The sequence below is a fragment of the Phascolarctos cinereus genome, unplaced genomic scaffold (assembly GCF_003287225.1).
Source record: "Phascolarctos cinereus isolate Bilbo 61053 unplaced genomic scaffold, phaCin_HiC Scaffold_4;HRSCAF=312, whole genome shotgun sequence".
Lineage (NCBI taxonomy): Eukaryota > Metazoa > Chordata > Mammalia > Diprotodontia > Phascolarctidae > Phascolarctos > Phascolarctos cinereus.
The window spans coordinates 176,833,913-176,851,339 of record NW_027555847.1 but is presented as its reverse complement, the minus strand read 5'-3'; the positions used below and the strand labels follow the sequence as shown (position 1 = coordinate 176,851,339).

Genomic DNA, 17,427 nt, shown 5'->3' with positions numbered 1-17,427 from the left:
ATCTTCCTTGACTTGCCTGCATCAATATTTTTAACTCTCTTCTCCTTTGGCTTCTGTGATACTAATCTCTCTTGCTTCTCTTCCTGCCTAATAGAGACAGTCTTCTTGATCTCATCTTCCTTTTCCCACCCCCTAAATGCAGGTATTCATGAAGGCCCTGTCCTTGACCCTTTTCTTTTTTTTTTTCTCTCTCTCTGTCCCCTCTCACTTAGTGAGCCCACTCATTTGCATACAGCAGTTTTATCTCTTTGCGGCTGACCTTTAGATCTATAAATCTGAATAACTTCTCTCTTGAGTTTTAGCTCCACATTTATTATAATAACTCACAATTAAGTTTTCAAAGCATCTTCTTTACAACCTCTTTGTCAGGTAGATAGCTACTCATATTATTTTATCCATTTATATACAGATAAAGAAACTAAGATTTGGACATGCTAGGTGATTTGATAAAAATCGCAGAATTGTTATAGAACAGGGTCAGGAGTTGAACCCAAGTCCCAAATCTTCTAAGTCCAGTGTTTTTTCTAGTACATCATACTATCTGCTGGACAGCTCCATTAGGTGTTATATTGACATCTCAAATTCAATATATATATAAATTGAAACTTGCTATCTTTACCCCAGAACATGCCCTCTTCTCCCAATTTCCATATTTCTGGCAGAAAAATCTTCCTTGACACTCAGCTTCAGAACCAGAGAGTTGTCTTAGAAAGAGCTCTGATATGGAGTCAGAAATCTTACGTTGAAACCCTGGCTCTATTGCTCATTTCTTATGTGATTTCAGGCAGGTCATAGGACCATAGACCTAGATCTGCAAGAGAATTCAGAAGCCATTGAATCTAGCCACCTCACTTTATAGATGAGGAAACTGAGGACCAGGAAGATATACTCACTTGGCCAAGGTCACAGATATTAAGTCTTAGAAGTGGGATTTGAACACAGGTTTTTTGAAACCAGAGCCAAAATTCTTTTTACTGTACTACAACTTCTCATCCGGGTGAGCTGCCTAATTTAATTGCTCTAGGCTTTAGGTTCACCACTGCATGAAATGAAAACTTTGGTTTAGATAATCTCTATGGTTCTTTCCAGCTCTAAATCCTATAATCGCATTGATCTTCTCTTCCCCCCTCTCCCCAAGCTAACCTTTACCACAGTAACTCTCACTTCTAGTCACTGCTCTCCACTCACACCACCACCATTCTACTTCAGTACAGGGAATATATACTCTCCACATTGCTACCTGCTGAATTCCCCATCTTCTTTCAAAACCCGTGAATAGTTTATCTCCTAATCAATATATTATGATGATAATGATGATCAATATTAAACATACATTTAAAAAATAACCACTGGATGGAATTCCAAACAATATAATGGCTATTTAGCACTTCTGGGTAGAATGAAGCCAAGCTTGGGTCAATTTAGTGGAGGAAAATGGTAGATTTGGAATATAGAGGACCTGGGTTCTACTCCAGGCCCTATTACTCTCTTTATGACCTTGAACAAATGTTTAAACATCTTCAATGGGGATAATACTACTTGTACTACCTATCCCATGGAGGCACTAGGGTGGAATGGCTAGAGAGTTGACTTTGAAACCAGTAAACTTTAGGTACTAGTCTTGCCTCTAAAATATACTGTCAGTGCTTTAGGCAACTTCCTAAGATAAGAAATTGCTAAGCTGCATTGGTAGAGGGAGTTTTCTCACCTGGGAGTTCCCTATACCAATGAAATGAGAGGTCCAGTCCCTATTGCTACTACTTAGCCCATAGAATTGATCTGAGATAAGTACTCTGTGCGTCATTATAAAAATGTGAGCTATTGTTCTAAAAACTCTGGAGTTCACGAGGCCAAGCCTTAGAGGGTATCTTTTATTTTTCTTTGTATCCCCCAGTCCTTAGCATAGTGTATCATACACAGTAGGCACTAAATAGTTGCTTGTTGACTTTATTGGTAACACATTCATTTCATAATAGCTGATTAAAAACAAAAACCTGTCACTTACTTTCCCTTTAAACTTTTCCTGCTTGTGTCTCTTACAGACTTTGAAGCAGGGGTTCTTAACCTGGGAGTCTGTGACTGAAATTTATTTTCATAGCTCTATTTCAATACAATTGGTTTCCTTTGTAGTCTTACATATTTTATCATATGCATTTTAAAAACATCATTTGGAGAGGCGATCTCTAGGCTTCAGCAAATTGCCCAAGGGGCCTATGATACAACAAAAGTTAAGAATTCCTGCTGTAGATTCACTTTCTTACCTGTGCTGTACTTTGCTTCCATAAGTGTGTGCTTCTCCAGTTGCCACTGCATTAGCTACAGAAGGCGGTGGTCCACAGGAGAGGAGCTCACAGCTTGGATAGGGCTCACTCCATGTCCCTTTCTCTGTGCAAATTAAGTCAGACCTGTCCTTCATGACATAGCCAGTCACACAACTGTAGGTTATTGCATTCTCCTCCAGGGAACTGCTCCCATTGATGAATGCATTCAAGATTGTTGGTGGAGGACCACAAGAAATGTGTCCACAGAGTGGAAAGCCAGCACTCCACTGCCCAGCTGCCTCACAAGTAATTTCAGCAGGCCCCAGGAGCTTGAAGCCTTCAAGGCACTGAAACTGGGCAACCTTTCCACAACTGAAATCTTCCCCAACAACAAGCCCATTTTGAATCACGGGTGCAGGACACTCACAGGGTAGGCAAGAAGGAGGACTACCACTCCAGGAGCCACTGGAAAGACACTGCCTCAAAGGAGAGCCATAGAGCTCATAACCAGGAAAGCACGCATACTGTATGTAGTCTCCAAAAGAAAAGGAGGAACCATTTAGGAAGCCATGGGAGAGATCTTCAGGGGGGCCACAGTTGACTGGTTTGCAGAGAGGTGCCTCTCCATTCCATGTGCCATCGACCTGACAGGTTAGCTTTGTGGTACCATGCAAGACATAGCCTTCATGACAGCGGAAATCTATTTCCTTCCCAAAGTTGTGTTCTGGTTCACTCACTTCCCCATTGACAATCTGTGGTGGCGCAGGACACTTGATAGCCACACAGACTGGAGAGACTCCACTCCAGCTCCCATTGGCCAGGCAAACTCGGCTCCTAGACCCTTCAAGCAGGAATCCATCATTGCAAGTATACACAACCTCTTTTTGGAATGTGTACTCATCCCCACTCACCTGGCTATTCTCTGAGACTGGGGGTGGACCACAGGCCACAGGGATACAAATTGGCTCATTCCCATCCCACTGACTGTCCTCCTGACATGTTCTTCTGTTAGAGCCATTCAGCTCATACCCAGGGTTACACGAATAATGTAACACACTCAGGTATGTGTAATTTCCTCCTTGAATAGATCCATTCATTAGTTGGTTTGGCTTATTGCATGAAATTACCTCACAGTGTGGGGCAGTATCACTCCACTGTCGATTTGACAGACAAAGTCTTTCACTAGAGCCCACCAGCACATGTCCTCGATTACAGCTGTAGTGCACCACACTGCCCATTGTATTCGCAGTAAAATGCAAAAAGCCATTCTCTGGCTGACTAGGCAGGTCACATTCTATTGATATGCAGGCAGGGGCACTGCCATTCCAAGTCCCATCTTCCTGGCAAATCAGCATAGGATTACCCAAAAGCTCATGGCCAGGGTTACAAGAATATAAAACTAGAGTACCATATAAAAAGTTTGGTATCTGTATAACTGTAGAGTCTTTCATGTTTTTCTGGGGACTGTCCGTTGGACTAAGTGAGTGAGGAGGGTCAGCAGTAAGGTGCGGAACTTCCATAGCATCATCTTCTTGATCAGAATATCCTTCTTGTCCTTTTACTTTCACATAGTCTCCAAAATCAATATGGGGAGGAAGACCACAGTCTATGGGAAGACATGCTGGTATAAAACTAGACCACCCTGACTCATCACAGGTTTGCATAGCATGACCCATCAACTGGAATCCTGGGAAACAGCTGTAGATAATCATGGCCCCATAGCTATAATCTGCTCCTTCCACAAAGCCATTTTCAATAGGTTGTGGGGGATCACAATAAATGGCACTACAAGATGGAACAGCTACATCCCAGCCCCCTGTCTCTAAACACATCAGAGTTTTTGATCCTTCGAGGCTAAAACCCCTATCACATGAGTATGAAACGGTTTGTCCATAATGGAGTTTTGTGTAAGAAAGTTTGCCATTTAGAATCTCACTGGGCTTTGGGCACTCAATGGGTTTACAGGTTGGTTTTCCTCCAAGCCAGTGGCCATCTTCTCCACAAAGGATGGTCATGTTTCCCATCAATTCAAAGCCAGGTTTACACGTGTACAAGGCTGTACTGAGGTAGGCAAGACCTTGCACATCTATGATGCCATTGGGGATTTCTTCAGGCTGGGGGCATTCGACAGGGATGCACTCTGGTAGTGGAGAGCTCCATGTGCCATCAGCTTGGCAAGAGGTGGTAGAATCTCCTCTCATGAAAAACCCATCTACACAGGAGTACTTGACAATACTTCCAAAATGAAGAGCAGGAGAAGATTCCGGAACACCAAAGGAAATGAGTGGAGGTGGGAGGCAAAGTACCATCTTACAAAAAGGAAAAGAGCCATTCCACTGTTGTGACACCAAGCACTTCAGGATAGAGGGTCCTTGGAGGATATAACCCTCTTTACAGGAAAACTGCACTAAGCCAACTTCATGAACCAATTCCTTTAACACAAGTTGATTTTCCAGCAGGGGGGGATCTGGGCACTTGGCTGGTATACACTTCTGGTTGTGCTTTTTGTTCCACTTCCCTGATTTCTGGCATGTCCAAGAAGCATCTCCCATAAGGTCATAACCATCATCACAAAAAAATTGAACCTTGGATCCCACCTCAAAGTTTTCCCCTCTGACATAGCCATTCTGGAGAGATGGAGGTTTCCCACAATTGAGGGGAATGCAGGTCGGAGGGGATTCACAATACCATTGGCGATTGGCTTGGCAGACACACGTAGGAGCTCCCACCATCTTGTATCCTGTGTTACACTGATACCTCACTTCACTTTCAAAGACCTTCCCAGTTGAGCGCTGTATAATGGGGATAGAACAATAGGGCATGGTTGAAAATGTAACCAAAAGTGTAATCATAGTAGATCAGATAAGTTATTACATTCATTGAGAAGAAAATATGAAAATGACAATGACATTAAAATGCCTACAAGGAAAATGGACCATGCAAGCCACAGTATTTAGAATACTTTCTAAATGTTCTGCTCTATTTTTTTTTTAAATTAGAAGGTTTTTTAAAAAAAAATTAGCACTTGGAAACTGGAACAGGCACCCCCATTCAACATTATGCAGCTAGCATAGTATTGGGCACATAGTAGGTATTCAATAAATGCCTTTTTTATTCATTGAGTGATGCAGCCATGGAAATAAATTCCTAAGCAAACTATATAATTCAAGTTCTCCAAGACAATGTTAAAATCGATCTTGGACAAAATAAATATATAATTTCAAATAGTGCAAAAACTTTGCCCTAGAAAAGCTGTTGATTTGATATATAAACCATCTATCCTGTAAACCTAGGAAGTGGAGCAGAAATTCTCATTCTTGCTGGTTTTAGTATCTAGTCGTTAAGAAAAGTGACATATACAAATAATCATTGACTAACTTAAAATATATCAATATTAGCAAAAGTATTTTAAATCCAATTTATTGACTACTAACAATATTAACCAGAGCTTTAATTGGGGCACCTCAGTACTCTTTCATCAGGACAGTTTCAAGAAGGCTTTTAGGCAAGGAAACTGAATGCTAACTAATTTGTTTTGAGACTTTGGAAATTATCTTTTTCCTTCATCTGTAAGATAAAAATTCCTAATGTTGCCCTCTGTGTGAGTAGTTTGATACATATGGCATTGGTAAATGTAATATTGGTTAGAATATTTTTTTCTCCTGCCAGAATTTCATTTCAGTTTTTAAGAGTGGATATATAAATTATAATGTGTCCAAAGTTACATGTATAATCAACATGTACAGAACAGAATGTAGGTGAAGGAAAAATACTGGAGGATTTTGTGATTTTTATATTGATACTAGGTCAGGAGAAGACAGAGGAGACATACTTCCATGACCATATGGCAAAAGTTGCTAAGCCAATGCCCATGACCACATTGAGCACTTCAAAGATTTCTATGTGGCCTTGAAGTATTTATATGCACATACATAATTTATAAATATACAACTATATATAGGGTATATACATATATGCTTATATATGTGTATACACGCATATATTTCTATATACATATGTGGATATATGCCTGTATGTACACATATGAGAGAGAAATGGAACATAAGGGATAGAAAACTGGCCTCAGAATGAGGAAGACCTAGGTTCAAGTCCTGCCTCTGGCACATAATGGCTATGTGATCCTAGATAAGACCCTTAACTTCTCAGTCTATACCCCAGGTTACCCTCAAAGACTAAAAGTTGAAGAGAAGGTGTTGATCTGCATTAGTAGAGGGGTTCTGGCTGGGATATTCCTATATCAATAAAATCACAGATATGGTTAAAAATACATGCATGCATACATACATGTGTGTGTACACACAAATTTATAACTTGTTATTACCTACAGAATTAACACTGTAGGTACCATTATACAGATAACATAAAGGTACATTATGTCTTTTGAAAGTTGAATTAGTATATGAGTAGCTAAATATAGTATTTAAACACCTACCAGTTACATTTAGCATAATAAGTATACTGTTTAAAAGTATTCAAACATTAATATTTTGGTCTCAGGGACCTGGTGAATTCTAGTTTTTTTCATTGGGCAAGTTGGTGACCTTACATCCAATAGATATTTTTCTTTTATATATTTTGAAGTTGTCCACACCTGGAAATATAAAGAGTTTATAATTCAAAGTATTTGAACGGTTTGATCGAGGGAATAGCTTGAAAGACTGAATAAGACAAAATGGGCTTATTTCAAAGTGGGAGAAATTTGAATAGCATGGGAATAAAACCCTGGGATGAGTTAATGAAAGGGACTATGAAATCTCTGTCCTTGGAAACTCCAAAGGAAACAATGGGCAATCATTTGACCTGAATTGTTCAGATCTCTACCTGTCTGAAAATAGGGGGCTGATCAGATAAGCTCTCAAGGTGTCACCCAGTTCTAGAATTCTATGAAATAAGATTTGTTTGACAGAAGTTTGCTTTTTGGCCAACATTCTTGGGACATGCCCGCAATAAATTCAATTTGTTCTTTCTAATTAAAATTTTAGGGTAGGGCTAAGATACATCCACAAAAAAAAAATCTTAGGATAAATGACAGTAGATGATATTGTTAAAGGTTGTGGCACCAGCACAATACTAAGATTAAACCTATTGTACTTTGAGCTCATGGCTTTAATACTTGGTCATGGATATCATTATTGACAATATATATTACATGTGAACATATTATACATTATATGTATATACATATACACACTTTATTTTCAAAGTAAATTACCAAAAAACCCCTTTATTCATCCTTTCTCAGAAGTCACTGCTTATTGTTTCCAGCAACTTTACTTCCTTTTTTTTTTTTAATGACTTTACTTTCTAAATCATTAACTGTTCAGTGCTATCCTACTTGTGTCATGACAATCTGGGTACCAAGTGCATCCATATCTATAGACTTAAGCTATTTCTGACTAAACAATCTCTTACCTCTACAAATCCATTCTCAATTTTGGGTGGTTCATTACAAGACACTGGGTGGCAGGTAGGTATGCGGCTACCCCACTGTCCTGTGGCTTCACAGGTACTCTTCTTCTCTCCTTTGATATAGAATCCCCTGTTGCAACTATAAGCCACCACTGCCCCAAAACTGTAGTTGCTTCCACTTGCATAGCCATTCTTGATACTTGGTGGTTCTCCACACCGAACTGGGATACACTGGATTGACATGGGAGAGGGTTTCCAGTGGCCACCTCGCATACACTCAATCTTAGCTGAGGTGTTCAGGACAAAGCCTTCCATGCATTTAAAGCTCACAATGGATCCAGCTGCAAATCTGGCTTTGCTTACAGATTCCAGGATGCTATATAGGACAGCTGGGGGTTTCTCACAGAAATCAGCTATACAGTGGGGCACGGCCTGGCCCTCCAGGGGAACCCACTGCCCCTGGGCATTACAGTGCAGCTGGGAGTTGCCAGCCAAGCTATACCCATCTGCACAGTAGTAATAAGCAACATCTCCATATAAGCGGTGGCTGGTCTCTGGGGAGGCATGTTCCACACTAGGAGGTTCATCGCAGGAAACAGCTAAGCACTGCTGATCATTTTCACTCCATATGCCACTTGCCAGGCATTCAATGGTTTCAGTACCAACAAGAGTATACCTGTGATATAGGAGGAGAGAAATGAATCTCAGGTATGGGTTTGGAAACATTCTTTGTATGTATTTTAAATTTTTTCCAGTTACCAAATATCAATTTTCTTTCTCTCTGACTCTCCAGTACTTTTCCTCTAAAAATTTCCCCCTTAAGTTTATGGATTTTATTTTTAAGTTAAATTAAAATTGTCTAAAATAATGTCATAGAATAACATCTAAAAAGTTGAGACACCTCAGAGGAAATCTGAACCAGCCCCCTCATTTTACAGGCTAGGACACCATAGATTTGCCTTAGATCACACAAATAGTAAATAGAAGAAGGATTTGAAACTAAGTCCTCTGTCTCTAAAGTCAATGCTCTTTTCAGAATCAGTATGCTTTTTACCAGGGCAGCTGCCTGAGTGTCAGGCCTAGAGCCAAATTCAAATCTTGCCTCAGATGCTTACTAGCTGTGTGACTCTGGGCAAATCACTTAACCCCATTTGTTTCAGTTTCCTCATCTGTAAAATGAACTGGGAAAGGAAATGGCAAACCACTCTAGTATCTTTGCCAAGAGAACCCCAAATATGGTCATGAAGGGTTGGACATGACTGAAAATGACTGAACAATAATGCTCTTTACCATGGTACTTCTTTAACACTGGGATAAAATATAGTACTTGCTGTAAATTTACTCTGTGAGATAAATGGAAAATTTTTACTCTAAACACATTTAGTTTTATCATTTTTTCCACTGATTTCAGTGTACCATGTAGTAGAAAGAACTACTGCATTAGAGGTAAGGAAATTTAGGGTCCCAGCTAATACAAGTTCAGCACCATGGACAGTGATATACACATAGTAGGGACTTGATTTTTGTTGAATGAATCAGTAGTCTTATGCCTTTGTGCAAATAATTTACCATCTGAGCTTTTTTCATTTATAAAATAATGATACCTGCATTTTCTACCTCATGGAACTGTTGGGAAGATCAAATGAGAAAATGTGAAAGTGTTTTGAAATACTGTAAAACACCATACAAATGTAAATTATTATTATCACAACTGATAATAAATGGTTAACTTGAGAAAATAGGGAGTTTTGAAATGTAAATAGCTATACAAATGTAAATTAGCATCATTACTAGTAACAGCAAATGGTCAAATTTAGAATATTAAAGGATTTTCAAGGTGTTATAAAGTACTATACAAATATAACTTATTATTATTAATATTCCTAGTAATACATGTTCAAGTTTATAAATTCTACTTTTCTTTCTCTTCCACAGTGATATAAAATATAAATGCTATGCAAAATTAATATGATATGATAAATAATAATAACTGAAGAATTGTATCAATAGAAAGAAAATGTGGTTCCCTCCTTTGATCCTTTTCAGATATGCAAATTTTTTGTTACTGGATAATTTAAAATACTAATAACTAGTCTTTGATCACTGTTATGTATTCAAAGGCAGCAAATTACTAAGGTGATTTCATTCCATCTACTCTTTTTAAAAGGCAGCTGTTTAAACATACATCACACTGCTCTTTTAAATTCTGCCCATGAAAAGGAGGTATCTAATAAGCCAACGTGCAGGTCTCTGATGAATCTTTCCAGCTGAACTCTCAGATGAATTATTGAAAATTACAACTGCAAAATCATTCTCATTTTTCTATTAGAATTTATTTTCAAAAGATTATTGAGTAAAAATCTAGAAACATATAATATATATATCGTATCATTTTACGTGTTCTTGTATAGTATCTTTGTTTTGTATTTTTTCTTCAGACCTAAATCCTATTCCGTGCTGTTAGAAAAAACTTTAACAATATTTGTATAAACCCAAATGGCATATTCCAACATTTTAGATTCTGTATCATTTAAAATTATTCTTATTTAAATGAGAGGCTGTTGTGCTACAGCATATAGAGAGCTAGTCTTCAAGCCAGGAAAACCTCTTAAACATAGGCTGGGTGACTGAGCAAATCATTGAACATGTCAGTGTTGTTTGAAAAAGCACATATTTCTATTGATCACTGAACAAATTACTTCATTCAAATATATACTGGCCTGAGATGATCTCTCCATATTTTGTAAGTTCCAGGAATCTACATAGCTAAGAATCAGTAACTCCATCTAATTGGAAATCTGATTAATCACATAAAATGAGGAAGGAGCCCTCTCTTCATTAGATCTCTTGTCATTAGAACTTGTTTAGAACTTGTCTTGAGTGGTTGGCTTCTGTTCTTGCCAAAATATTTTCATTAATTATAAAGGCAGAAATTGGCATCTTGGCACAGTGAATAAAAGGCTAGGTTTAATAGGAAGATTTGGGTTCAAATCCTGCTTCTGACACACTCCAGCTATGTGATGATGAGTGAGTCAACTAACCTCTCAGTATCCCAGGGAACTCTTTAAGCCCATAAATTGCTCATGAGTTGCATTAATGGAAGAAGATTCCACCCTGGTAGTTCTCCACATTGAAGAAATCATCACTTTGCACCAAGACAACAACAAAAACAACAAACCCTATCAGTATAATTCCCTTAGGATGTGCACAAAGTGTAGTGTATCCATAGCATCTTTAAAAAGGAAATCCTTAAAAATAAATAAAATAAAAAGGAAATAATTCATTGGTCTGAAACCTCAGACCAATCAGACATTACTTCACAAGCTATGCCAGTTTTCTTAACAACAAATTACATTCTTGGTTTTCTTTCTTTATTGTTATTGAGTCATTTCACTCATGCCCAAGTATTTGTGACCCCTTTTGGGGTTTTCTTGACAAAGATACTGGAGTGTAATTTTCTTTTCCAGCTCATTATACAGGTGATGAAACAGAGGCAAACAAGGGTTAGTGACTTGCTCAGGGTCACACAGCTAGTAAGTGTCTGAGGCTGGATTTGAACTGTCTTCCTGACTCCAGGCCTGGTGCTCTATCCACTGTGCCAGTTTTCTATCACATAGTATCTTATATGAGGAACAAAAAAGATTTAGTAATAATTATTTCACCATTATTATTGTTATGTTCTGGTGTACCATTACAATGAGAAAACAGGAACAATTTACAGGTATTTGAAATGGTCTTTGAGCACTCATCAGTCTAAGATTCAAAACACATGAACCATATTTTGGCCAAACTAGACAAACTTGATACAGATTCTGGGTTCTAAATGCTACTTCGGAGAGGGCAAAACTCAGAGTAAATAGGAACAAGGTCAGGACATCTACGGATCTAGCCTTAAATATGGTGTCTAAAAAAAAATGGCTGAATCCTAGGAACCCTTTTTTATAAGAAAAACTTGTTTAAATAGGTTGGTATAACAATTATTTAAACTAGATTCAGGTCCTCCTGCTAAACCAATCAGAAAGAAAAGGATCTTCCTTAATGATGTTGATGAGGTATTAATGGTCTTTCACCAGCAGTGGTCAGAAGAGCTAGTAAGGCCTCTTAGCAAGCCATGCCTGTGCAGAATCAGGCTAGACTTCTTAGAAAAGAATGCCCATCTGTGTCCTGAACTTTCACAACTTTACTCCCTCTTGCCTGGTACCTACAGTGCATAGTTCCTACTTTCATTAACAATACAGACTTTTATACTAGAAATTTTAGGAGAATAGATTTAGAACTTGAGGCCAACTGGTTAGAGAATTTCATCATGAATTGACTAGCCTGCCATGGTCTCACTTATGATGACAAGAGATGACTGAGAAGCATTTTAAACTTGTTTATTACCCAGTCATCTAGGTTCTCAAAGTTCTATCCCTTTATAAAGCTGGATCATTAGAAAGTAAAGTACCTGTGGCTAATTACCTCAGTTCCCTATAGGAATGTCTTATTACATTATGATTTAATGCAATCCTTTTTGCCTTTAAGGAGTGTGTAGTACCATAGGCTTGGAAATGGAAGGCACAGTCCCTGATATTTCCCTAGGACTCCTTTATTATGTGCTATCATTTCTCTTTGCCACCAGCTGGCTCACTGGTACCATCTACTGGGTTTTGGCTGCCACCTCCTTCCATCTATTTCTACTTTTCCTTCTAGTTAGGTACGTGAATATAGATTTTCTTCCCTTCTTCCTTTTCTAGAGGCAATATGACATGATCTCAAGTGGTTTTCAAAAAGAATTACTAACAATATTGCAGGGAAAGAATCCAAATGTAGAGTTGGGGACACTGATAAATAAAGAGGTAATAATGATTACAAATCCCAAAGCAGTATGGTACATTGGAAAGAGTGCTGGATTTGGTGTTAAAAGACTTGGGTTTGAATCTCAGCTTTGCCATCTACTACCCTGGGCAAGTTATTCCAACTCTCTGGGCTTTAGTTTCCTTATTTGTTAAATGAGGGGGGTAGAGTAGATGATTTCTCAGGTCTTTTCCAGTTCTAAATCTAAATTCCAATGAACCCATGATTTTCATGGTTATCTCTGATCCTCCGTGTTCATTACATGAAAGAAGCTATCTAGTTCTTTGAAGTTAGTATATCGTATTGTACGAGTTGCATGAGGTCATCTAAGGTAACTTATCTTATTTACCACATTTGCTTTACTTGGATACCTGTTCAATTTTATTGCTAGATGTCCTATTTGAAATAATATTTAACTTGCAGGCCATCTCAAACCATCTATTGATAGGAAATAAGTCCTAAATATAAACATAATGAAATAGAACCTTATTAGTCATCAAGGGCAACTTGTGCCACATGGTTCTAGTAAGAGAGTGTGGGGGAGATTATGGAAAGAAAAAAACCATAGACTTGTAAAGATGACTGGCCTAATTTTTTGTAGTTCATCTTAATATTCCATAAGTGGAGAGATGTAAGGGTCTCTGCTGTCTAGTTTACGACTGAACTTGAAATTTCATTCATTCATTCATTCCACAAATATTTGTTAAGTGTTTCCCGTGTGCCAGACACTGTAGTAGGCACTAGACATACATGAGCATTTCAAATCTGTCATGATCACGTTGCTAAGAATTACATCTACTAACTTTGATATTCCCAGAAAACAAAACATACTTAAAAGGTTGCTGGAGAATATCATGGCAATGATTCAGTCATAATCATTACCCCTCACTCCCCCAAGAAAACCATCTTTTACTAATAAGATGTTATAAAAGAAAAAGTGTTTGGACTCATGAGTCTACAACTGAAGGGCAATTTGACATGAAGCTTTGGAAGCGTTTTGTTAGTTCCCTTTCTCCTTGTTACTGGTCAGTTCTTTCCCTGATAATCCCCATGCTTAAGGAACATAATCAGTTATTGTTCAGCTCAATTTACTTTTTCTTTGCTCTGTTCCTTTGAATTTACATACCCTTCTTTGCACTTATAAGTTATAGTGTTTCCAAATGTAAAATTATTCCCTTCAGTGATGGCATCTTTGATGGCTGGAGGGTCTCCACAGAAGACAAGCTCACACACAGGGGGTGCTGCATTCCAGTTTCCCGTAGCTTCACATTCTATAACTGAAGAGCCCTGTAAGCTAAAAGAAACAATCACAGCATAACATTGATTAGCTAGCCTTGGAATAGGACAGTTGGGATCAGAAGGAAATGAAACAAAATGAGGAATTTTAATACCAAAAAAAATGTCTTCATACAAAAAATACAATTGAAAGTAGAACTTCCATCAAGTGAGCTTGATAATAGAAGGATGGCAGTTTATCTGGGCTTATGTATGCTGGTGAGAAAAAGTGAGAATATTTGTCTTAGATGAAAGATGGCACCATAGTGTTTGTTCCTGAGTCTTTCCCTTCTTGTACCATCCTTGTGGTGCATGGCCTTATTTGTAGGTATCTGGAGGGGAGGGGCTTAAGGACATGACATATGCTGCTCTACAATGAGAAGAATAAAAGTGATGTTGAAAGTGGTGGTCAGATCCAGCCTTGAGCTATATATCTGAATTGTGCCAGCTGAACTCATTCTCAATTTCTTGTCCTTAGAGAAGGGTGCCCAGTAATGGGCATCAAGACTGACTGGGACACATCCCACATCATAAACTATCATCTTTTTTATTATCTTTATTTTATTTATGATGTATTTTTTGATGGGGTTTGATTTGTGTATGTGCATGAATTTCTTTCCCTCCTCATACATTTCAGGAGTAGAAAAAGCTCTGGATTTGCAGATGGGAGAGTTAAGCTGACAAACCCAGGCTCTGACATTGATTATTTGATTGACTTTGGGAGAGTTCCTAATATCTTTGAGCCTCGTTTACTCACCTGTAAAATAATACCTGCAATAACTACTGACTTCAGTAATAATTGCAATTACTACTGAATGCAATAACAGTAACTACTACAGACTTGTTAACCACTTTGTAAACTCTAAACGCCTATAGAGATGTGAGTTATTATTATTTGGGAAATTCCAGTAGTTCTGTTAAGAAACATATATAAGTAACTATAAAGGAAGCTTGATAGGTATCCAATGATTTTTACCTGTATCCACTATTACATGAATAGATTGTAGTAGAAAGATAAGTTAACCCATTTAGTACATATTTTCCATTTATTATGTCCTGTGGACTAGGGCATTTCACTAATTCACACGTGGGAGGAGAATGACTCCAAGCACCATTAGCAAGGCAAAATGATTCTTTTTCGCCAACCAGTTTGTATCCTTTATTACACCTATAGAAGAGAAAAGAAAAATCCATAGGCACATTCTGTTTTCTTTCTTTTCTTTTCTTTTCTTTTCTTTTCTTTTCTTTTCTTTTCTTTTCTTTTCTTTTTTCTTTTCTTTTCTTTTCTTTCTTTCCTTCCTTCCTTTCTCTCTCTTTCTTTTCCATCCTTCTTTCCTTCCTCTTTTTCTTTCTTTCTTATTTTTTCCAATTCCACTTTGCTAGTATCCTTCAAGAACATTAGATAATACACAAATACATAAAAACTGTAGGAAGTCATTTTATAGACATAATTACTGACTCCAAATAATCTTTCACTGGTTGTATCCTATGTGATTTATTGGTAGTTTAATTATTTTTAAAAACTGAATATGCAATTCACTTAATTCTTTGTTATTCTATCTCACCTTTGGAACTACACACTCCCTTTGTATTCAATGATTACTACCTCATCAGCACATTATAAAAAATTCTTGCAAATTGTTTTCATCACAATCAGACTCCTACCTGTAAATCACTTTATTACCATAGGTAAATGTTGATCCCTCAATACCACAGTTCTCTGGAACAACAGGCCCACCACAGGAAACAGCTTCCAGGAAATGGAAACAAAAAATACTATATTTGTTTAGCTGGCCAAAATCATTTAAAGATAGATTAAAAAAACACATTTCTTTGCTATTTGGGAGTAATAAAATTTTTTAAACCATTATATTTGGGTACATTTTGAATGTACCAGGAGGATACTAAAAGGCCTAAGGGAAGGCCTCTAGAGAAGTAGGGAGATTCTCTGTGGAGGAATAATGTGAAGCTATGGACAAGAATAGAATAGAATTAGAAGGAATGGGTGTGTTGAGATCTATACTTATAGAGCCAGGTCCCTCATTGATGAGATTGAGAATTCATTGTTGTATTTGGGAATTAAAACAAATTTGCATACAGAATAACAAATTTAAAAGGACACTTTACAAATTAAAAAGCACATCTTTCATAACAGCCCTGTGAGTTAGGCCAGTAGTAAGAGTATTGCTATTTCCATTTTACAGATGAGTAAACTGAGGCCCACAGAGCTGCAATGACTTGGCCTAGATAACATATCTATTAAACTGCAATGCAGGAACCCACTAAGAACAACAATGATAACACCAGTAGCATCAAATACAAAAGATACTGGTAAAACATTTAAAGATCTCACATTATCTTTAAATCACTGCCAATATAGCACCCAGTAAACACAAAGAATTTAACTAAGATATACCTTCACAAAATGGTATTTGGTGACTCCATTTTCCTGACTCCAAACATGTAATTTTGGACACTCCTATCAGTTGATAGCCTTCTTCACAAGAGAAAGTCACTTCTCCACCGACAGTATAAATATTCCCAGACGAATAGCCATTGTCTGTTTTGCCAGGATCCTGACATTTTATGGGTTCTTGAAAGAAAGAAATGGCTGGTTAAATAGAGACTTATGTATGTATGTGTATATATATGTATGTGGTTTTGAAAACAGGAAAAAAAGAAAACCCATGAGTTTTGTGAGGATACTTCATGCAGTTTGAGAATCTTGAGCATGCTTATCACAATCTGATCCAATTGCACATTTATCCACAACTAAAACCCAAGCACAGCATTTTATCTGAATAACCATTAGTTATAGAAAGAAGCTATTAAAAAGTAGACCAGATTTTAAGGCTGTAAAATCATTCTGATTCTATAAAGGAATATTTTGCTTATCTTATAAAACATGATGGTGCAAAGTCATGCATTTTCATTACTAATATTTACACTAATTATATCTAAAATTAAATATATATCTAATAATTAATTACTAATTTGGTATTTTAAGTAAAAATTCAGTAAATAAAATAAACATGTTTGAAAAGGCCAAACTTTTTGCAACTCTGCTTTCTTTAATGAAAGACTTTGGTAGGACCAAAGTCTCCAAATTGCAATGATATAATGTTGGTGAAAGGTGACTTGATATTAAGTTAACATTTGCTTCTGAGAACTAGGGTATTAAGTAAACATTTTAGGGCCAAAAATCCATTTGGTTAAAACATATTTTAAAATGGAATGCTGAGTTGTTTTTCTTAAATGACACAAACAAAAAAAGTGTCAATTATTGCTTCTTTATAACATCCCATCAGAGCTTCCAATATACTTTTTTAAAAAAAAGTAATTACCTTTATTCCTAGAAAAACACTAAAGATAAAGAAATAGAAAGCTCTACTTTTTCTTCTTTTTCATATATTGGGGGACAGAGAATGGACCATAACTGATTTTCTCAATACAACTTGTTCCTAGTAGAGTCAATGAGAGAAGCACACAAGCACTGAACATATAAGAAGGTGCAAAATGGCCCTATGTAATTATCAAATGTACTGGTTATCAGGCAAATATGACACTAGATAAACAACATACACTCAATATTCTTCCCATTCCCCCCCCCCCCATATATACAGGT

At 37.2% G+C, this 17,427-nt stretch overlaps 1 protein-coding gene and 1 long non-coding RNA gene across 3 annotated transcripts in view; one reads left to right on the top strand and one right to left on the bottom strand.

Annotated features, from left to right (window-relative positions):
* SVEP1 (sushi, von Willebrand factor type A, EGF and pentraxin domain containing 1) overlaps positions 1-17,427 on the bottom strand; it is a 317,149-nt gene that overhangs the window by 67,976 nt on the left and 231,746 nt on the right. Inside the window, 6 exon segments of the mRNA XM_021001765.2 lie at positions 2,262-5,053; positions 7,695-8,367; positions 13,654-13,821; positions 14,779-14,970; positions 15,468-15,552; positions 16,219-16,395. Of these exon segments, the coding sequence (XP_020857424.1) occupies positions 2,262-5,053; positions 7,695-8,367; positions 13,654-13,821; positions 14,779-14,970; positions 15,468-15,552; positions 16,219-16,395 (4,087 nt within the window).
* LOC144456835 (uncharacterized) overlaps positions 1-17,427 on the top strand; it is a 301,200-nt gene that overhangs the window by 226,357 nt on the left and 57,416 nt on the right. The gene's annotated exons all lie outside the window — the stretch shown is intronic.